Source organism: Trachypithecus francoisi, unplaced genomic scaffold, assembly GCF_009764315.1.
Source record: "Trachypithecus francoisi isolate TF-2019V2 unplaced genomic scaffold, Tfra_2.0 Contig01579, whole genome shotgun sequence".
Lineage (NCBI taxonomy): Eukaryota > Metazoa > Chordata > Mammalia > Primates > Cercopithecidae > Trachypithecus > Trachypithecus francoisi.
Window position 1 is genome coordinate 17,520,798 of NW_022681442.1, and position 23,312 is coordinate 17,544,109.

Here is a 23,312-nt window from a genome sequence, read left to right on the forward strand (position 1 = left end):
CTGGGGAGGCCTCACAATCATGGCTGAAGGCAAAGGAGAAGCAAAGGCATGTCTTACATGGTGGCAGGCAAGATAGAGTGTGCAGGGGAACTCCCCTTTATAAAACCATCAGATCTCATGAGACTTATTCACTACCACCAGAACAGTATGGGGGAAACCACCCCCCATGATTCAATTATCTCCACTTGGCCCTGCCTTTGACATGTGGGGATTATTACAATTCAAGCTGAGATTTGGGTGGGGATACAGCCAAACCATATCAAGGGTCTAGCCCAGCATGGTCATATGTCCCAAGAGGTGGGCAGGGGAGTGACAGAGAGTCCAGGACCAAGCACTGGGGAAGTCCATCATAGAAAGGGTTATGGGGGAGAAAGTGAGTGAATAAGTTTGCAGCGAAAAACAAAACCCAGAACCCGTTGATGATGATGCCATGGCAGGTCACCCCTTAGGTGCAGAATAGAGTGCAGACACCAACCTGGGAAATGAGAGGCCAGTTGGACTTGAAGCTCAGAGCCTAGGACTGAAGCCCCTTAAACCCATGGCTTCTGCAGGCCAGGCCAGGTGTGAGCCTTTCCAAAGAAACCAGGCAGGGATTGCGCAGGTGGGTGCTCAAAGCCAGGTCCCCTGACTTTTGGTTCAACGGCCCCGTCAAGTGAAGCCCCCAGGACCTAACACCAGAAAATCCTTGTCCTAATACTGCTACCCCTGGTCAATCTGCCTCAAGGGACCAAAAAGTTTTTGTCATGTGGATTCTTTCCAGGGGCGAAGAAGCAGGAGAAACGGGCTGGATGTTTATGGAACATTTATGGAGTGTGAATTTGGTAAGGGAGTACAAAACACTCACTGTGGGTGACCTAAATCAACAGGTAGCCTTGTCACATAGAGAAAAGTCAAAAATTGTCTTTTTCCAGTTGAACACATCAAGTCACATGAGTGCAGATTTCAAAATCTCTAGGTTCTGCTGGAATTTTGTTGTAGCAAATATTGACTGAAGTTGGTGGGCCATCGGCAGGGTCTTGTCAATGTTTTGGTTTTCTGGAAAGTCGGACGGGCTGTAGTGGAAAGAATTATGTTCACAGGGAGCTAGGAGACCTGGTTGGGTTCTGGCCCTGTCTCTGTTACCAACAAGCAGCATGTCCTTTGATGACCCTCTTCAACTTGCTGCTTGCTCTCCCCACCTTTCCTCATTTGTAGGATGAAGAGATTGGACTCAAAGATCTCCAAGATCCTTTCCAGCTTGGAAAACGTGATTTTATAACATAAATGGGGATCCCTTGGCTAGTCATCTGATGTTAATTTGAACTTCAAATCATTCTGATAAACATTTTCAGGCTCCGGAGGTGGACTGAGGTGCATTTGTGAGATCTAAAGTGGCCTCTTCCAAACCCCAAGTCTACACAATGTTCGTGGCCTTGGGGAGCTATTTGGAGTCTCCAGTCAGGGCGATGATCTGGATTTTGGTGCCACTTTCAATGAAAGTAGGCTCATATCTGGCTGGATCCTGCAGTAAAGAGCACATGGAGTATTTTCTTTCCCTTTTTAGCTGGACAGAGTTCAGTTCAAACAGAGAGCTGGAAACTCCAAATGAGGACATGGTGATTTTACTGATGATCTGTCAGGAACATTAAAACTTTTTCAAGGGATGCTCCGGACCTTAAACTGCACCAGCATAGGCCTGAGTCCAAGTCGTCAGAACGGACTCTCAGACCCTGATTTGGAGACGTTGAGATTTGAAGTAGGACAACTCCTACGTGGGACCCTCTTGTAGGAAAGCTGGTCTCCAGCAGCCTCTGACCCCATCGCCAACATCTGCTGCTGTTGTTTAAAGAAAACGTCGGGGAGTGGCGGATAAAGTGAGAAAGTCTTTCTTGTAGGAGAATATCGTCAAAGCAGCCATGACAATGGATACCCTTCCTTCTCATGACTGTAGAGGGAATTCTGCTTTAAGAAAACAGTGTTCACAAAGATTTCAATTCACAAAAGAAAGGGTGAGGGGGAAAGGGGATTCTTCACTCCCCGAAAGGATTTACTGTTCAGTTCATTTAAGTAGGGTGGGGCACCCTAACTGGCTGCTCACAGGCCGAAAGGAAGTCCATTTGTCTGGGTGCCGCAATGGGCAGCTGTCTGGATTCTTAATTAATTAAATTTGTTTATTTATGTTAGAAACAGGTTCTCGTTCTGTTGCCCAGGCTGTAGTGCAGTGTTGCTATGATAGCTCACTGCAGTCTCGAACTCCTAGGCTCAAGTGATCCTCCCACCTCAGCCTCCCAAGTAGCTGGAACTACTATTCTGCCCAGTATATCCAATTATTTTTTAAAGGGAGGGGAACAGACTAGTCTTTTCATTCTAAAAATGTGTGAGTCTGTAATGGAACTCTAAGAACAATATAAGGGAATAATATAAGTGCCTGACACAAATTATTTTTGACTCTTTGTGGTTTTGAGATATCAAGGTTACTCACTCTTCATGATCATCATCATGGATGAGAAAGAAGGTGCATTTAATGAGGTGTCTGAGTGTTTCATGAGCCCGTTTTTAGCCTTGGGACCTTCAGTACACTGTATACACCGTTTTTACTGCTGAGAAAAAAAAGTCTTCCCCTTGTCATGAATGTATGTGCACACGGTAGACACAGCAAAGGGGCAGCCGCACATCGGAAGTGTTGGAGAAAGCAGTTTTATCAGGTGAAGGTTGCAGGGTTTTTACTGCACTGAACATAGTCTATGAGCAAAGTGCTGCAGAAATACAAGATACCAAAGGAAGGTGGGGGAGCTAGAATGGTCCCTGCCTTTGTTACCTGAAGTCTCATTTTGGAGAGAGAAAATGTTCCCACCCAGAAATTTCTAGTAACAGGAGGCAGGAAGTGGCCTATGGGGATAAGGACTGCTTCAAGGAAGAAAAAATCCCTATCAGTTGATGCTTGGGAGAGACAATGAATAGCGAGTCTTGGCTGGGTGTGGTGGCTCACATCTGTAATTCCCCCACTTTAGGAGGCCAAGGCAGGAGGATTGCTGGAGGCCAGGAGTTCCAAACAAGCCTGGGCAACATAGAGAGACCCTGTCTCCACTAAAAATAAAATACCTAGCCACATTTGGTGGTACACGCCTACAGTCCTAGCTACTTAGGAGGACGAGGAGGGAGAATCATTTGAGCTCCTTGGCAGACTGAGGAGGGAGGATTGCTTGCTGGGCAACAGAGCAAGACCCTGTCTCTGAAAAAAAAAAAAATAGTGAGTCTGTAAAAGTTCTCAAAGAGATGTGATTTCAGGGTTTGTGAGCTCAGGGATAGAGGTTCTGAAGGTGAGAGGTCTGGAGAGGATGCGAGGATGATGGTTTTCAAAGCCAATCTCAGAATAGCTGGGGATTCCGGGAGGTCACCTGCTAGGGCTTCCTGACTTCAGGAAGATGCTGGGAGTGCAGGGCCAGGTTACCCAGGATGGGATGCATGTCAGTCTCAGTCCATCCAAAGGCACGTTCAGAAGCATAGTGAGAAGGGGGAAATGCCTCTGGGTTGTTCTGATAGATGTTCTGATAGATGCCTATGAAATTGATCTGGAGTATGTTTTTATAAAAAAAAATGTGCAAATGTTCTCAAAACGTCTATAATTCCTTGCCTTACTAAACTCTTTTATTTATCAAAACACCTTAATAAAGTCATCTTTTTTAAAAAAAAAAGTGCAAAGATGGGGTCTTAGGAAATATTGAAAACAAATCTTTTGTCATTATTGAGTGAGACAGATTGTAAATTTTCTCTTGGTGAGTAAGGAAACGAGCTTGGGGACCCTCAAACGTAGAGAGAAGGGTCCTGGTGGAGAGGGCCCCATGGAGAGAAAAAGGCAGGGAGAGATCCCAGGAATGGGAACGGATGCGTCAAGGAAGTGATGCCTGATGCTGCATTATTACCGATTCCTCTGTTGTACTCCAGCCCATTACCAAACGCTCAGTGAAATTACATTGCTGTGTCCATGGTGCTATGAGGGACAGGAGAGGAGGGACTGATGTGGGGCAGACACAGAGAGCAGCAACAGGAGCAGGTCAGCAGCCAGAAGGGGAGTAGGGGAGATGGTGAGTGGGCAAGCCCTTTGGAAGTGCCAGGAAGTTTGAGGATGGTGCTGGGCTTCACGCTGGGAAATGGATACATTTTGTTCAGTCATTTAAGGAAAGGGCATCCAGAAGGTTAAAGGAGACACAGTCCCTGCCTCTAAAGCTGGCGATAACCCAGTTAAGGGGAGGAGGCATGCGTGTGCATAGAAGCACACACGAAATGTACCTGGTAACTCAGGCAGCAAATGTGACATGCCCATTCACTGAGCAGAAAAGATAGGAAGGCTATGAAAGTTTAGATTACTTTGGCTGGGGCCAGTGGCGGTGCTGGTAAATGTTTAACAACTGCCTGGAAAGAAAATAAAAACTCTAATTTGTAGCATTTGCCAATTTTCACAGTGTAAATACCATACTTCCACCATGGTCAGTTTCAAGTTGCCAAATTCACTCATTAAACATGGAGTTGGGGAGAGACACAAGGGTGCCTCATCACAGAGTAGTTCCACTTTAAAAGTGCAATAGATGTAAATGAACTTGAGCATAGATTATAGTAAAATGTATTATAATTCAGAGCTGATGAGTTCTGGACATTTCCTACCTTAGTTTTTAATACAATTCATTTACTTGTGAGTTTATATAACTTAATTTTTAACAATGCCTGTGTTCCATAACCAGCTCACGAAATTCATGAAATATTAACAAATGGTTCTTGTGAGCTGGTGTGAGCCATCTCTAGTACATTGTTGGCTAAAATGTCAGGGCAAGCTTTCTGGAGAAGATGGACTTAAAATTGGGCTTTGAAGGATGAGGAGGAGTTTGATAGGCTTGACAGAAGGCACTCTAAGCAAAATAAACATGTGGCAAATGAGTGGCCAGAAAAGCAGAAGGCATGAATAACAATGATGAAGTTTCCTCCTATTTCTGTAATATTTTAAGGTTAATAAAGTCCTTTTTAAACGAACAAAAAAGCGATGGAGAGACGAAGTATGCATTAAATACAGTTGTTAGGCATTTAAAATACATAAACAAAGTATCAAATATTCATGATATACTAAATATACTAAATATATGAGGCACTCACTATTCATGAGGTGTAAAAATGGTCGGTTTGCTCACACCTCAACTCTAGTCCTCAGAATCCCTGCCATCAGTGGGGAAGGCTGGTGAGGCAGGGAGAGAAACTGGATAGATATACGAATATTGCAAAATCCAGGGCTCAGCTCATGTTGTCCTTCACTCTGCTTACATCTGAACCCATCTCTTTCCCCTTGTTTCTTGCTTTTTAAGCTGATTTAATAAGCTGTATTAGTTATCTATGGCTGTGTAACAATTATCCCCAAACTTAGTGGCTTAAAATAGCAAACATTTATTATGTCAAAATTCCTGACTGTGTCCAGATTCCTGACCCCCAGAAATTATGACAAAATGATACCAGGTCTCTCCTAAGGCTCTAATCAAGGTCTTGGCCAGGGCTGCAGTGATCTCAGGGCTAACTGGGAGTGATCCACTTCTAAGCTCACTTAAGTGGTTACTGACAGGATCCACCAATTTCTCATGTGGTTTGGCCAGGGGCCTCCCTCCTCCATTCCTTGCTATGTGGCCTCTCCATAGAGCAGCTCACAACATGGCAGCTGCTTCCCTCCCACTGAGAGAGAGATCCAGTAGCAGAGGGTGAGCAAGACTGAAGCCAGAGTCTCTGTAGAACCTCATCTCAGAAGTGACACTCTATCACTTTTGCCAGATTCATTAGAAGTAAATTATTAGGCCAGGCACGGTGGCTCACGCCTACAAACCCAACCCTTTGGGAGGCTGTGGCGAGCAGATCACTTGAGGTCAGGAGTTTGAGACCTGGCCAGCATGACAAAGCCCAGTTTCTACTAAAAAAAAACATGGTGGTACATGCCTGTTGTCCCAGCTACTCGGGAGGCTGAGGCAGGAGAATCGCTTGAACTGGGGATATGGGGCTGCAGTGAGCCGAGATCACACTACTGCACTCCAGCCTGGGTGACAGAGCAGTGAGACTCTGTCTCAGAAAGAAAAAAGAAAAAAAAAAAAAAGAAATAATTAGGTCCAGGCAATACTCAAGGGGAGGGGATTACACAGGGTGTGAATACCAAGAGGTGACCGCTGGGAGCTGCCCTAGAAGCTTCCTACCACACAATGCTCTGTGACCTTTGATTGAGCCCGCTCAGTAGTGAACTTGAAAGTGGTCATTGAATCCAGATAATTCCCATACCATAGTCTTTCTCACTCTAAGTCTCACAACAAGCTTGAGATGTAGGTATCATCATTATCATCATTTCCATTTTTTAGCACAAGATACTGAAGCATTGAGAGTTAAAGTGATTTCCCCAACCTAGTAAGTCAAAGACCCAAACCTTGAACCCAGATCTCCTCAATTCCAGGCTGTGGCCTTTGCCTTTTGCCATATTGTCCTGGGCTGAACAGTGTCCTCTCTCCAAATTCATGTGTCCCCGGAACCTCAGATTATGACCTTATTTGGAGCTAGGGTCTTTGCAGATCCAATTAGTTAAATAAAGACAATGTCCTACTGGATTAGGGGTGGGCCCTAAATCCAATGACTGTGTCCTTGTAAGAAGGCTGGTCAGACACTGGCTCACACCTGTAATTCCAACATTTGGGGAGGCTGGGGTGGGCAGATCTCTGAGGTCAGGAGCTTGAGACTAGCCTGCCCAATATGGTGAAAGCCTGTCTCTACTAAAAATACAAAAATTAGCCAGCTATGGTGGTGCACGCTTGTAATCCCAGCTACTCTGGAGGCTGAGGCAGAAGAATCACTTGAACCTGGGAGGCAGAGGCTGCAGTGAGCCAAGATCGCACCACTGCACTCCAGCCTGGGTGACAGAACAAGACTCCATCTCAAAAAAAAAAAACAAAAAAGAAGGCTGTGTGAACATACAGAGACACATTCGCTGGGAGAGCACCATGTGAAGTGGGAAATAGAAACTGGAGGGATGCCACAGCAAGCTGAGGAATGCCATGGTTGGCCTACAACCACTAGGAGACAGAAAGAGTCATGGAAGTATTCTTTCTTAGAGCCTTCCGAGGGGGTGTGGCCCTGCCAATACCTTGATTTCAGACTTCTAGCCTCCAGAACATGAGAGAATAAATCCGTGTTGTTTTAAGTCATCTAATTTGTACTAATTTATCATCCCATCCCTGGCAAATCCATACATGTATTATCTCTAAAAAGAGATTCCAGCTACAGACTGCCCCAATATCTCCAGTGTTGAGGGAGGACACCGTACACCTCAGGACAATATGGCAGAAGGCAAAGGCCAAGCCTAGAGGTTGCGGGCCATCCATGGCAATCCTTGCTTTCGGTGGCATCACTGTAGTTTCTGTTTCCCTTTTCACATGGCGCTCTCCCTGGTACATGTCTCCTTGTGTTCACATGACCTTCTTATAAGGACACAGTCATTGGATTTAGGACCCACCCCTAATCCAGTAGAACTTCTTCTTTACTTAACTACATCTGCAAAGACATAAAAAATTAAGACATAATTTCTAGTGGGTCAAAATGCACAGATAAACCCAGGTTAGGCCCCATCTTCTAGCCCCTGAGGCTCCATCTAGGACTCGGTCTTCTCTTTCCTCTCCCGGTAGCACATATCCTGTCTTCTCTAATTCCAAGCCAGCATCCCCGACCCAGGGCTGGGGGAGGAAACGGGACACAGGGAGGAGATTCATTGCCTGTGATCTCAGACGATAAACATTATAGGACCCAGCATGAGGACGTGATATTTTCTTTCTCCCATGTGACAGGCCAAAGATTAAAATCTCTCTCCCCTTCTCCCACTCATGCTCTTGAACTTAAATGCACTTGAACAGTTTGTTCACAGCAGCTCCATGTCTGTGTGTGAGTGCGAGAGCACGTGTGTGTAGAGTCTTTGGTAGTCTCTGCTGCTCGTAATTATGTTGGCTTATAACAAGAAGCAAAGGTCAGGGTTCTGCTGGAAAAGGAGTGGGTGTGGTGGGACTGCTGTGGGACACGTCCTTCTGTCCATCCAAGTTGGTAGGCTCACACAGAGGAATCAGCAACATTCTACAAAAGACAAGGGAAGCCGGGTGCGGTGGCTCACGCCTATAATCCCAGAACTTTGGGAGGCCGAGGCGGGTGCATCACTTGAGGCCAGGAATTCGAGACCGGCGTGGCCAACATAGTGAAACCCCATCTCTACTAAAAATACAAAAATTAGCAGGGCTTAGTGGAGCATGCCTGTCATCCCAACTACTTGGGATGCTGAAGCAGGCGAATCACTTGAATCCGGGAGGTGGAGGTTGCAGTGAGCTGAGATCACACTATTGCGTTCCAGGCTGGGTGACAGAAAGAGACTCTATTTCAAAACAAAACCAAAAAAGAAAAGAAAGGAAAAAAGAAGAGGGAGGCAGAAAGGATGCTCTTCAGATTCAATGCCATGGCAAGGGTTTGTGCTCAAATTGCAGTTTTTGAAATGCAAGAATTTCCTCTTGTGGGAGCTCAAATAGCTCATCATGTGAAATTATGATTAAGGCTTAAGGATTTTTCTTAAAATGGGACTCAGAAATGCCTACCACTGTTTGGCTGATCTGGTGAAAGAAGCTGTACCACTTAACTTTCACCAGGGCCCAGCGACTAGTAATTCACAATTTGTGGTTCAGTGGGCTTTCAAGCTGGAAGGGATTTAGAGATGATCCAAACCCACTCCCTTGGCAAACAGAGAAGCAAAGGCACAGGGATCCTCTTCAGTCCCTTCTCTGTCCTCTCCCTGTCCCAACTAAGTGGACAAAGAACTCTGCTCTCATTTCTCTCCCTATTTGCTTCTCTGCTATCTTCTCCATAAATCCACTTTTCTACCCGCACAGCTTCTGACCCTTAGGGTCAGAAAGCTTTAGGGTTCTGAAACTTAAAGTTTAAGTTGTGCGCTCCAGTGGGGTGTAACCATCCATCCATTTATCCATCCATCCATCCATCCATCCATCCATCCATCCATCCATCCTTCCATCCAGTCTCCTGTTACAATGTATCTAGGTTTGGAAGAGTGACACCCTAAACCATGTGTTACCTACTTCTTCATCAATTACTTGAAGCCCTGCTTTGGACCAGATCCTACACAGGTGACACAAAGCTGCATAAAGGTGTCAAGGAGTGCTGGGCTGTTGAACTGAACAGGAGGTGGAATAGGATGAATATCACGAAATAGGCACCAACAAAATGCTCAGGGGGTATTCTCGGGGGAATTCGGAGCAAGCTTTGGGGAGGAGTGGGAAGAAGCTTGGAGAGGATCCTGAGGGGCTGGGAGAGAGGATAAGAGACTCTTTTATTTTTGAGACAGAGTTTCAGTCTGTCTCCCAGGCTGGAGTACAGTGGCACAATCTCGACTCACTGAAACCTCCGCCTCCCCAGTTCAAGCGATCCTCGTGCCTCAGCCTCCTGAGTATTATAGATGGGACTACAGGCATGTGCTACTATGCCCAGCTAATTTTTGCATTTTTAGTAGAGATGGGGTTTCACCTTGTTGGCCAGGCTGGTTTCAAACTGCTGACCTCAAGCGATCCACCCGCCTCATTCGGCCTCTCAAAGTGCTGGGATTACAAGTGAGCCACTGTGCCCGGTCCAGAGACTCTTTCTTACCCAGTGTGAGCTCTGCTAGACTGGAACTCAATGGCTGGGGACCTGAGACTCAAACCATTATAGGCAGAAAGAGTCTTTAAAGTCTTTGCATTTTAGCTTTATAGGTAAAGGCACCCTTACCCTCTCTTTCCCCAACAGCTTAAAGAAAAAATAAGTCAACGTTTCTCTTTGGATTCATACAAATCCTTTCTCTCTCTATATGGAACCAAATGGCTCCCTGAGAGGCAAATACCCACTTCATCATGGACAAATTTAACCTGAAATTAAGAAGCATGTCAGGGAATGGCCTAAAGATATCCAGGGCTTCACTTAGCCTTGTAACCCTGACCCATGTCCCTATGTTATCACAGATGTCTTTATTTCCTCAAAGACTTTGCCTTACTGATATCTCAATTCAGATTGTCAAGGTAATTTAAAATATGTTATATAATATACACACTTGAAGTGCATATACAAGTTTAAAATAGTTTTGTTACCAACAGACATTTTCTTTCAATAAAAGTTATTTTGCTCATCCAAACACACTTTGAGCACCAACTTATACCAAACATTAATAGGGCACAAATGCCAAGAGTCACTGGAATGAAGCATGGTGTACCAGTTTTCTGGAAATCAAGTAGACACTGTGCCTCCTCCCTACTGGAGGTGTTTCCTTTTTAGAAACAAGTCTTTGAGACTTGAAACCTACTCCATAAATCAAATAATCAATATAAGCTTTATGGCAAACTCCCTTAAATTCCATGACAAGGAACTCTGAGGCATGGTCCCAATGATTTTCTTGATTGATACTGTATGAAATAAGGTTCAGTAAACCTTCGGCCTTGAAAATGTTTTAACCTGAGGCATGTGGCCTATATTTACCTTTCCTCGGGTGCTTCCAGCACTTGGTGGGCTATGTTCTCTCATTCTTCAAGCTTGCCCATGGATTATATAAATGACTTCAGAGCAAGGCCCAGAGAAGTTTGATGACCCTTTCTAAGCCGGGCAGTGAGTTGGGATGCCTGAGCCTGGACTCCAACTTCACAAATTTATCAGGTGGTCATTCATACCATCTTGGGCTGCGATGGACCTAAGATGGCCTATTTTGTGCCAAGGCTCTTGCTTTTCGGATAAGGAAACTAAGTCCCAGAGTGGTTTTTCTTGATCATCCAAAGCTATGGAATCTCAGATTCTTAGAGTTAGAAGGTACATTAAGCCTTTAGTTATCCAGTTTCACCTCATACCCAAAGGAGAAACACTTTCCACACACTCTCTGCCAGGTGATCACTCGGCCTCTCCTTGCACGCTTCTTGCACTGGGGAGTACATAATTTTTTTCTGACTTTTCTGTTTACGGACATGTCTAATTGTTGTCAAGTTCTTCTCTATAATCAGAGGAAACCCACTTCCCTGTTGCGTTCACTGACAGCTGCATTCCAGAGATTCCAGAACAAAACCTGATGTCTTCTGGGTTCCAGAAGTGCTGCTCTCCCCCCAGCATCCCTTAGCCTGACTGAACCATTATGCTTCCTAGAGAGTTAGGGACAGATTGACTTTCGGTAGCATGGCTTAGCTAGCTCTGTTTATTTATTTTGCTTTCATTTATTAATGATAACCATCACCTTCTATAAGTCCCACCCATTTCCCTTCCTTTTCTGATGTGCAGAAAGCTCTTATTAGAACATCAATGAGTTCACTGCACTCTTTAAAATCAAGGTTCAGAAAAAAGCTGGAGTGTGCTTCTCTTGACAAGGCTGCTTGAGTATAATCATAGCTCTGTCAAAAAATATGCAGGCTTATAAGAGGTTGTCAAATTTTTTCCTGAAGTGGGAGATGTTTGGGAAAATTTTTTTTGAAAGTTAACTGAAAAGGAACAAAGAGCAAAAATCAAGGACCAAATGATTTTATGTAAGTTTTGCATAGCTACAATTTGCAAGCTTTGCTTTGATTAATGAGAATGCAGAGGACTCCTGAAAAAGAGAAAAATGAAGTTCTGAGCTGCACACGTAGTTATGAGTCTTGACCTTTCCATTTGATGAGGTTCCTACTCTCTTAACCTAGTGAGGAAACAGGTGATATGAATGAACTGAAAATATTAATTTTCAGCCATCCAGATTCAAACTTCTTGTTCTGAAAGGAAAGACATCCAAGGTGGTCATTTAATAAACAGGCAGGTTTCTTTAAGCAATGTTCTGCTCAAATGATTCCGGTTATTACATTACATTCCACACCATGACTTTGGAGGGCTTCTGGATTCTTAAGCATCAAAGTTTTTTTAAAAAATTATTTTAAAGCTATTTGGATTTGTATCTCAACATAAAGGAGAAAAATTCAGGTTTTTTTTTGAGTTCTGCAGATGGAATCAGTGAAAGGTGTCCTGGTTTTCTTCATTTCTCAGGCAAGCCTCTTGGATTTCCCGTGGACAGTTGCTTGTACCTCCAAATCCTAAATTGATTCCTCTCTGGCCTAATCATCCAGTTGCTTCAAGGGCCCACACAGACACAGCTCCACATCGCACAGCCTTTGGAGGAGCAATTTTAAGGAGGACACGCTCTACGTAAACCTGGCACTGAGTAGGTTTCTCTATGGCTCTCAGACTGTGACAGGGACAGTCCTGGATTCCCTAGGGCATTACTATGTCCCTGGGGCATGAATGCATCACTCCCTTTCTTTTGAAGTGGACTCTCCTATGCACTCCAGTGATTATTAAGCCTTCTGTGGCCACTCAGCATAAGATTTCAGATCTCTTCCTGGCTTAAAATGCACTTTTCGGTTTTTCGCCAGCCCTCTTCTCTCACCCCTCTTTGCCCTGAATTAGAAGCATATCAGCAGACAGGTTCACAGAACCTTAAACTGCCCACATGGCAAATTTCTATCTTCTAGTTCTCCAGTTAACTTCTTCTTCCCCTTTCTTTTTCGTCAAATACCCAGGCTAAGTGAGATCGCTGTCTGGGAAGAGCATGAAAACCAGCTTACCCTTTCCTCCAAATGCGAATGTAATCCCACCCTTTCAATTTCCCAGCGACTGTAATGAGAATTATGAACAAGCACTGCAGACATCAATTTTCAAATGAAATGTAAGAAGAATCCTTTTAAGTTTCTAATCCTAATTGTAGACTAAGGCAGTATTATTGAAGTTGGTTTTAAAAACCAGATTGATGATGCCTCAAAATTAAGTTATATTGTACCTGCACATGCAAAAGAAAGGGACATCAAAGAGGGAGTCAACGTGGATGTCAAACAGAAATAAATGCCGGGCTGAGACATTGAAGACATCTGGCCTTTTTGGAGCCCAATGTTTGTTTCTTAGGTGGGGACAGCTAGTGACTTTCATGAGAGCTGGCTGTGGCTTTGTTATGTCCTCCTCTCACTACTGTGAGTTTATTTCTATGGGCATCTCATTTCCAGGGCTGAAATGATGTATTGCTTGTTTAATTTGTTACTCTCTGTGACTTTTTTTGTATTTTAATAAACAAAAAGTAGTCTTTTAGGGAAGAAGTCAAGGTTGATCTAAATGCATGCAGTCAGAATTAGACTTTTTTTTTTTTCTTTTTTTAATGTAACTCCATGCACTCTTCACTTGGATGAAATCCCTAAAAATAATATTTGGTGAAAATGAAATGGCAGAACAATAAAGTAACATTTTATGGATTAAAAAATATTTACATCAAGAGGATTTCATTATAGCTTAAATTTAATAGAATTTTTAGCAAATTAAGCAGAATTTAGGAAATGTAGTTTCAGCAGTAGTAAGAATCAAATAGCTTTCCTAGATTATAAAAACTTTGACTATAAGTTTTATCCAAAGATTCATGTTTTCAATTTTAAGCAATAAAAGACATATTGGGGCTGGGTGTGGGGACTCACGCCTGTAATCTCAGCACTTTGTGGGGCTGAGGCGGGCAGATCACGAGGTCAGGAGTTCGAGACCAGCCTGGCCAACATGGTGAAACCCTGTCTCAACTAAAGATACAAAAAATTAGCCGGGCGAGGTGGCACGGGCCTGCAATCCCAGCTACTCGGGAGGCTGAGGCAAGAGAACCCAGGAGGCAGAGGTTGCAGTGAGCCAAGACTATGCCATTGCACTCCAGCCTGAGCAACAGGGCGAGACTCCGTCTCAAAAAAAAAAAAAAAAAAAAAAAAAGGAGAGATCTTGGACATTTTAAAAGTCCAGTTTCTTCATCATGTAAAACTAAAGCTATAATTTTACACTTAGACAGTTCTTCATAACAATTGAGCCACAGAATTACACTATTTTAAAGGAAATGCAGTTTCATTACTTTCAACCTCGAGCAACAGAAAATTGCTTAGAAGAGAGTGTTTTTGGGATTTGCTCAAATGGAAATAGGACATTTTGTAGTTAACATGTCATTTGTTTTACAGACTTTGAAGTGTTTTGAATTTATTCTCATATATCATTTTAACACTGCCTCCTGTGATCTTTTTATACTTTATCTCTATCCAAAATATGTCGGATCCTAAATTGATAACACTTGAATTAAAAGGGTTTTGTTGCCCACGATGAAGCAGTGTCAGTGGCTCTAATGTTGGGCAGATCTGGGTTTGAGTCCTGGCTTGGCAGCACTGGCTGGGTGACTTGGATGTGCCATTTACCCTCTCCTGGGTTCCGTTTCCTCAATGGTAAATCGGAGTAATGACAGTCCTCACTTCCTGGTGATGTTGTGAAGATAAAATGACCTAATGCACATTGCCACTTACAACAGGCCCGGGAACGTAATGTAAAGAACAAGAGCTGTTATCATGAGATTTCTGGGAAAATCTGAGAGTCCCTGATTCATCAGGCAAACACCTGAATCTGGAAAGTCTCTACGAGCTGTAGCACCCTTCCTAGGAGGACACCAGAGGGCAAGGGCACCTCCTGCTGTGCCCAGGTTTAAACTCTGGGTAAATAACAGATTTAATCTCATGAGAAGCAAGCTCATTTTGTTACGGGTATGGAAACATTTTATCAATTTTCAGACGAAGAAAACAGTAGATGAAAGGATGTCATTTTTTCTAATTTTTCTGATGTGTAGGATGAGAAAACTGCAGTGTGAGTTTCTGAGCAGTCTTAGAGGCCCCTATGGTGCAATTAGTAAGACTGTGCTGGTGTTCACCACAAAGGAAGAGCCCTGGACTGGGCTTTCTCTACACCTGGGTTCTAAACCCAGTTTTGCTGCTGTCCTAGTCCGTTCAGGCAGCTGTAATGAAATATCTCAGGCTAAGTAATTTATAAACAACAGAAGCTTATTGCTTACAGTTCTGGAGGCGGGGAAGTCACCAGAAGATTTGGTGTTTGGTGAGAACCTGTTCATCATAGATGATGCCTTCTTGGAGGCTCCTCAGACGGCAGAAGGGACTAGGGAGCTCCCTCAAGCCTCTTTTATAAGGGCATTAATTCCATCCGTGAGGGTGGAGCCCTCATGACTTAATCACTTCTTCAAGCCCCACCTCTCAACACTATTGCATTGGGGATTTAGGTTTCAACATATGAAATTTGATGGACACACATATTCAGACCATAACAGCCACCAACAATACGGCTGTGGATAAATACCAAGCTCTATGGGCCTGACTCCCCAGAGAATATGATGGTTCCACTAGCCAGTCCCCATGGTCCCTTGGGCTTCTGAGTCCACAAAACAGCTCTCACAGGTGTAACTTCCGACTCTGGGGATGAATAAAGGCATTAGATGACAACATGGGTCTGTCTAATGAAACCTGCCTTACAAAAAGGTCTAGGGCAAGAGGTAGTTTTCCTCCCAGATATGTAATCCAAGGGAGAGACCCCACCTGGCTGTGCTCTGGGGTGACACAAGGCAGGCCTGCCATCACCTAGTGCTGCTGCCCAATATCAGGCTGTTGGGCACTGTGGTTAAATTGGGGTGGAGGCAGGAGGTCCTCTACTTGGCAAAGAAAAAACGGTGATTATTCAGATGGATAACAAGACTTACCTAATGCTTGATCAGAGTGATGGACGGTCTTCTGGGAACTTTCCATATTTAGTTCCAACAGGACATCCTTGCCTCCACGTTGCAAGCAGCAGTTCTCTCTCAGTGGAAGCACATGCTGTGGTTTCTTCCTCACATGGGTTTATGTGACACTCTCACACTTGCTCCACCTGAAAGCCAAGTCCACTTAAAATCAAACATTGATCTCTGTTGCTTTTAGATGAGGAAGCTGCCTTTTGCAGCTCAAAAAGGAGGCCGAGCTAGGCGGATCGCCTGAGGTCAGGAGCTTGAGACCAGCCTGGCCAACATGGAGAAACCCCGTCTCTACTAAAAGTACAAAAACTAGCTGGGCATGGTGGTGCACACCTGTAATCCCAGCTACATAATCCCAGCTGAGACAGGAGAATTGTGTGAACCTGGGAGATGGAGGTTGCAGTGAGTCGAGATTGTGCCATTGCACTCCAGCCTGGGTGACACAGCAAGCCTCCATCTAAAAAAAGAAAAAAATTATATTCACCAATAACATGATCTTAAATGCAGAAAATCCCAAGGAATCCACTAACAAACCATAAAAGCTAATAAAAGTTCAGCAAGGTTGTGGGATAAAAGATTAATATACAAACATCAATTGTACTTGTGTATAATTGTAATAAACGATCCAAAAAATAAACTTAAAGAATTCCATTCACAATAATTCCAAAAAAACTTAGGAATAAATTTATCAAAAGAAGTACAAAACTTCTCCCCTGAAAATTACAAAACATCACTGAAAGAAATTAAAGAACCTAAATTAAAGGAGAGATATGCCATAGTCATTATTATGATGGTAATATTTCCCAAATTGATCTACAGATTCAATATAATCCCTATCAAAATCCTTATTGACTTTTTAAATTGACCATAAACATGATATTTATTTTTGGACTCTCAATTCTATTTCATCGATTTATATGTCTGGCTTTATATCAGTACCATACTTCCTTGACTACCCTAACAGTAATAAGTTTTAAAATCAGGAAATGTCAGTCTTCCAACTTTGTTCTGTTTTTAGGATTGTTTTGGGCATTCTGAGTCCCCTGAATTTACATATGAATTTTAAGGTCAGTTTGTCGATTTATGCAAAATAGAAGCCCTTATCTTGTTCCTGATCTTGGGGAAAAGTATTCAGTCTTTCACCATTAAGTACAGTGTTAGCTGTGTTCTTTTTCATAGATGCCCTTATTGGGTTAAATTTCTTTCTATTTCTAGTTTATTGAGTGTATGAAAAGGTGTTAGATTTTGTAAAACGATTTTCTGCATCTACTGATACTACCATGTGTTTTTTTTTTTTTTCTTTTTATTCCACTGATATGGTGTATCGCATTAATTTTTGGATGTCAAACCAACCCCGCATTCCTGGAATTAATATCATTTGGTCATTATTCTGATACCAACTTGTGTGCTACAATTCATCTCTGGCACTAACCAGCCAAGCTTGGTTCACATGCCACAAGTTAAAGGGCATGGTCCACAATAAGATTGCCCTCACTTCAGATCAACGGATACAAATCTGAGGACACATGACCCCATCATGTTAATTCACTAGAATGATTCACAGAACTCAGAAAAGCACTACACTTAATACAACCAAATACAGAGTCATGTAGGGTGATGTTTGGGAGGGTCCTGAACACATAACTTCTGTGCCTTCTCCCCGTGGAATCAGGATATGTCACTCTCCTGGCACATTAATGTGTTCACCAACCCAGGAAGCTCCACGGATTGTGTCCAGGGGTTTTACTGAGATTTTGTTACATAGGCTTGCTTTATTAAACATTGAACTTAATCTCGAGCCTCTCCCTAACCCATCCTTGGAGGTTGGGAAGCCAGGCTAAAATCATATGACTCCAAGCTCCAACCTTCTAATTACATGATTGGTCTTTTCAGCTCCCATCCTGAAGCTGTCTCGGGGCACACAGTGAGTCACTTCATTACTACAAATTAAGGTGTGATCTAAGGGGTTCATAAATAAAAAATACAATTTTATCACTCACGGAATTCCAAGGGTTTTATAATCTCCATACCAGGAACCCAGTATTGGGTCTTTGGCAAAGACCAAAATCTTTATTAGACAACAGTCATAATTTTTTTTCAATGGCAGCTGTTCCTCTTCCCCATACATCTCATCCCCCTGCCCTACTTGTCATCTTTTTTTTTTTTTTTTTGAGACCGAGTCTCACTCTGTTGCCCAGACTGGAGTACAGTGACTCCATCTCGGCTCATTGCAACCTCTACCTCCTGGGTTCAAGCAATTCTCCTGCCTCAGCCTTCCAAGTAGCTGGGACTACAGGCACCCACCACCACACCCAGCTAATTTTTGTAGTTTTTTAGTAGAGATGGGGTTTCACCACGTTGGCTAGGCTGGTCTCCAACTCCTGACCAGAAGTGATCCACCCACTTCGGCCTCCTGAAGTGCTGGGATTACAGGTGTGAGCCACTGTGCCCAGCTAACAGTCCTAATTTTAAAAATACAGTTTGCTAGTATTTTTCATTGGGGATTTCTGCATCTATATTTCAAGCAATATTGGTTTGTAGTTTCCTTTCCTTGTGATGTCTTTATCTTGTTTTGGTATCAGGCCCATAGGATGAGTTGGAAAGTGTTCTCTGTTATTTTTTGGAAGAGTTTTGTGGAGAATTGGTATTACTTATTCTTTAAATGTTTAGTAGAATTACCACGGAAGCCATTTGTTCTTTTGTTTGTGGGATGTTTAAAAATTACTAATTCAATCTGTTTATGGGTCTATTCAGTTGTTCTATTTCTTCCTGAGTCATTTGCAGCCTTTTTGTCTTTAGGGAATTTTAAAATTTTTGTCTAAGTTAAATTGTTCATAGTATTCATGGGTAGTCTTGTGAGGTCAGTTGTCATGCTCCCTTTTATTTCCGATTCTCTACGTCACTGTTCTGGAGATGGGAGTGAAGTCAGTGCCCTGCTGTTTTTGGAGTGACACCTGTGCTTTGTGAGCAGGGCACTAGGTGATGGCGGCAGCCTCTGATCTTCTTTGCTTGCCTCTTGGTGTGAAATCTCTGTCCTGCCAGCCAGCTGAGAGATAAGGGTGTCCAAAGCTCCTGTAATCTCAGCTTGTTATGCCTGGGGGAAGAAGCTCCACTTTATGAGTGGGGGCTTAGTGAAGGGAGAGGACCCCTGGACTCAAGGCTGCCCTCACCTGGAGTTTAGCCTTTTCAACACACAGCTTGGAGAGAGGAAGATGCTGGCAGCCTGCCCCTCCTGAGGAACTCCTGTAGCTGTTTACTGGGAACTGGGGAAGGGGGAGTCCCACCTTCCTGGCCACACCACATTGTTCTGGGGTAGGGGGAGGGAAGGAATGGTCATGACTCTGGTACCAGTCACAGACTCTCACAGTTCTTATCGAGGTTTAGATTTTCTTGAATAAACGTTTCATTAACTACATGCCTTTGGGACAATTTCCAGAGACTTTAAATAGCTATTTTAAAAACAATTTTTACCGGTTATGGTTGTTCACTGGAGTTCCTCGTGTGCCATTCAGGAATATACCTTCATCTCCAGCATTGGCTCTCCTGTCCACAGAATGCTTTGTTTAATTCTTGGCTTTATAACTCCAGGTGGCTGTGAACAGTTCAGGGAAGGCTGACAGAAAACAGAAGACTGGGAAAGAAGATCTAGCAGGCATATGTGTGGGGAATTAATACTGAACTGAAGAAATGTTAAAAATATGAAATGATTCACTTTGAAATGAGAAAGTTAAGGTTATAAAGAGCTAGGAAACATGTTCACTGAACAACAAGCAAGTGGAATGCTTACATCACACAGCAGAGTACAGACATTAGACACAAGGAATCATCTCCTGACAAGGCTGTTAAACAAGAATATACTTCCTGTAAAGTTTGCAGAATAGCATTTTAAAATAGGCTAGATCCTTATCTTCACATGGTTAATCTCACAAGTGGTTAAAATGCAGCTTCTCTCTCACCTCACTCATTGTGGTAAGTTTTGACAGAAGGGCTTTATTAACACAAATTATTAAAATGACTTCAGTACTGTACCTTCTGCCTGTAACACTGAACCACAGCAAAAACACCCAAGAGTATCCTACAACTTGTCACAACAAGGTGCAAGGGAACCAAAGAAGGCTCTTGGCCATGCAGATGATTATCTTGTTCTTCCTCCAGAAAGTTACACAAATACAAGCAGGTGTTTTTTTCTACTTGACTTTCTGCAAGGCTGACTTAAGTTTACTGTAATACTGCCCAAAGACGAGGGAACAGGGTAAACAGCCTCATTAGCTCCCATGCAACGCTAGGATTTTTAGGTCATGTTAGCTTCCTAAACATGGATAAGCTATTGTTCTTCCCCTTCCAGGACGGGCAGATAAACTATACTTCAAATATTTATCCTATCCTCCTTATCTTGCCTACTCTAATAAGGGACTTGGTTGTGATGTCATTTCCAATGAAATGCCAAATATAGAACCATGTCCATTTAAAGAGAAGGATACTACTGAATGAGATGACTCCTTTCAAATGAAAACCCTCAACATCTTAGGAGAAATTCATGCTTCTCATGTGTTGGCAGCATTCCAGAACTCAGCCTTTCTTAGGCGCCTCCCACTCTTCAGTGGCAGTTCAGTGACTTCTTCAATAAGCAGAAGTAACAGCAGACACATTATACAGTGATAATCTGTTAGTTTCTCTTAGCAACTGAAATTAAAATATGCTTAACATATGTAATCCCAATTTTCAAAGTTTGATGAAAGTTACTACTTACTAAAATGATACCCTAAGATTGACTAGAATTGTGACTCTGGCATCACAAAGCGGAAACTAGAAACTGTAACTGGTCAAATTCACAAGATATATATGTGTGTATGTGTATATATATGTAGGTACATGTACATACACACATACAAATATACATATACACATACACATATATACATAAAATGTTGGCATACATAATTTAGTATATACAATTTGTGTATTTTGTATCTCACAAGAGAGATACAAGCATAGTTTAAAAGTTGTGGAGATGTTTTTAAACTAAAAAGCTAAATTATCTGAACTAAAAGAAAGTAAACTTAAAGTGATTTGATGAACAGCAAAATGGCACCAAGCAGTTAATGTGAAAACATTTTCTCATTTTAGTTTTATTAAAACTAAAGATTTTCAAACTGACTTGAAGCAATTCCATTGTTTATTTTGAGGCGTTTATCTCCCTCTTGAAAAGTAACTAGCCAGTGCCAACATGCTACTACATGCTGATGAAGGTTGCCTCACATACTAAAAGGCAGATTTCAAAGGGCAGGAGTGTGGAAATACAGTTGTCAGTTCAGTGATCTTCTTTGACAATTTCTGCTTCTTAGCAGCTGGCAAGATAAGAAATGAGCACAAAATATCATAAAGATCTAGATGTATTCCAGATGTCATAAAAAAAACCTCAAAAAACAGTATATTCCTTGGAAAACTGTTCAGAGTGAGGCCACAGATTTGTAAAATAGCTTGATTACTGTATGTTGAATAGCCCATGATTTTAAAAAAAAACTTTTCATTTTAATAGAGTTTTAAAATAGCTTAAGTAAAGTTTTATGTATATAAAGAGTTTTGCAAATATTTCTCATGAACTACTTATACAGAAAAAAGGGAGGGGAGTGAATATCACTTTTTTCCCCCTCAAAATCCTTTTAAGTCTTAAGTTTCTCACCTAGTTAAGAGTTTATAATAAATATATATAATATAAATTGAATCAGCGAGATTAGAGTTATACAAAATTGTATCCACTAATAAAGCTGCATTTGATTAAAAGCATTTTACATAATTTTCTGAGCCCTAATAAAACTCTGTATCTGTAAAATGCACTATTTTTTGAATTGGTTTGTAGTGTATGTCTCATTCCAGAAAGTATTATAAAACCTGAAGGAATAAATAACAAATTATTGTTTTGAAATAAAGCGAAACAGATTTTTCCATAAATATCTCAAATCACGGTCTCTGAGAATGGCTCAGAACTTCAGGTCATATGGTTCCATTTCTCCCGATGTGATAAATACTCCAATCAGCCACCTCCCAGACTCTATTTGAAGACATTCACTGGCAGAAAACTCACTCTTTTCCATGGCATGAATAATGCAATGATTTGAGCATTTAGTAGTTGTTAGTCACTGTGTTAAGTGCTTTTCTAACATTATCATAAAATAATTCTGGGGTATTAATATCCAGATACAAATAGGAAACTGAACGTCGATGGAGATGAAGCAATTCTGTTAAGTGACAGTGTCGGGTCAGCTAGCACAGAGTTGGTATCTTAGACACTGCAGTAAACTGTGGCACACTTACTCTCATTTTATATTTTTCTCCCTATATTCTAAGATAACCATCATAGGGTTTTTCCCCCCAAATATTTATGTATTCAACATTCTTATATTCTCATTACAATTCTGGTTACCTTTTCCAGAATGTACACAAAGCAAGCCTTGTGACTGTGGGAAACGGAAGCAATCTTTTTCCCACTTATTTTTTGTGGAGACAGGGTCTCCTTATGTTGCCCAGGCTGGTCTTGAACTCCTGGCCTCGTGATCCTCCCGCCTCAGCCTCCTAAAGTACTAGGATTATAGGTGTGCACCACCACACTCAGCCCTTCTACTCAACTTTGTTCTAAAAAAGTATTAATCTATGAAAATTCAAACAATACAAAAATAGTGTAAGATCAATAAATACTAGTTCCTCCCTGGCCCCCTTCCCTAAATTCACCTCTATATTGTTAATTAGGAATTTGCTGTCTCCTACTATATTTTTTTCTATTCCTTTATATATTTCCACAGATATGTGTGTAGATGCACATATATACATATGCATATATATATATATATGTATGTATATATGCAGGCAGTCTTTGAACAATTCTGACAGGCACAATTTCAGTTACATGGCTTAAATAACAGCAGTCCCCAAACAACACAGTTCAAATTTCATTTCCATGGCATATTAGCTGTAATTACTAAGTACAAACTTCACTGTTAGCTCTTCAACCCACAACTCACTAATAACAGGTGTGTCCCATGATCAGTAACCCATAATGTCACTTATCTCAAAATCCGTCGGTGACTGGTCACCGTGCATCTGTTATGCACAGACAGCAACATGTGTAGTTGTGTTGCCTTTTTGTGTCCTGGTGATAGAGGCACGTGACATTTTACAAAACCGGAGAGTTAAAATAGGGAACTGGCCAAAAAAGACAAAGAATACAGCAAAGAAATGAAAAGCAGTAACACTGGAAATAAAATTTGGGCTGACTGTGGGAATGCTGATACTGCGCTCTTTGATAGAGACTCTAGGTAAGAAGCCAGAGACACTCAGTGAAAGTGAACTTAGTATTTATCAACATAAGTGAAGAAATGGGTTGTAATGAAAAGATGATGTCCCAAAGGAAGTGATGCTGGCATAAATAGACCAAAGAACTCTCAGAGATATTTTACAACTGAAAGGAGTGTAACAATTTGCCAAGGCATAGAAAAGGTACTTGCCCTATATTGCAAATTACGAGATGCAAGCAAGCAAGCACTGTTCAAATGCTCTTGGTAAGTTTGACAAAAACTTGAATTCTCAATATTTGCAATGTTTTAAATTATGGTATACTAAATAAATACTAGCTTTACTATGTTTTTCATTTCCCCATTCATTTATAATTGAAAGA

The 23,312-nt window shown here is 42.0% G+C and overlaps 1 protein-coding gene and 1 long non-coding RNA gene across 3 annotated transcripts in view; both read right to left on the reverse strand.

Moving 5' to 3' along the window:
• Window positions 1-238: 238 nt before the first annotated feature.
• Window positions 239-20,481, reverse strand: LOC117066663. 2 transcript variants are annotated; one of them, XR_004430440.1, is made up of 3 exons: window positions 19,112-20,481; window positions 15,611-15,777; window positions 239-1,938 (listed from the first exon to the last, which is right to left on the reverse strand). It is a non-coding gene; the product is annotated as an uncharacterized LOC117066663 (long non-coding RNA). The 2 variants fall into 2 exon arrangements; XR_004430438.1 differs by lacking the exon at window positions 239-1,938 and adding an exon at window positions 10,332-12,605.
• A 313-nt stretch (window positions 20,482-20,794) lies between these two features.
• Window positions 20,795-23,312, reverse strand: part of NHLRC2 (NHL repeat containing 2) — a 67,330-nt gene continuing 64,812 nt past the window's right edge. The window contains exon 12 of the mRNA XM_033182183.1: window positions 20,795-20,988. Within this exon, the coding sequence (XP_033038074.1) occupies window positions 20,982-20,988 (7 nt within the window). The 3' untranslated portion in view covers window positions 20,795-20,981. The remainder of the gene's footprint in view (window positions 20,989-23,312) is intronic.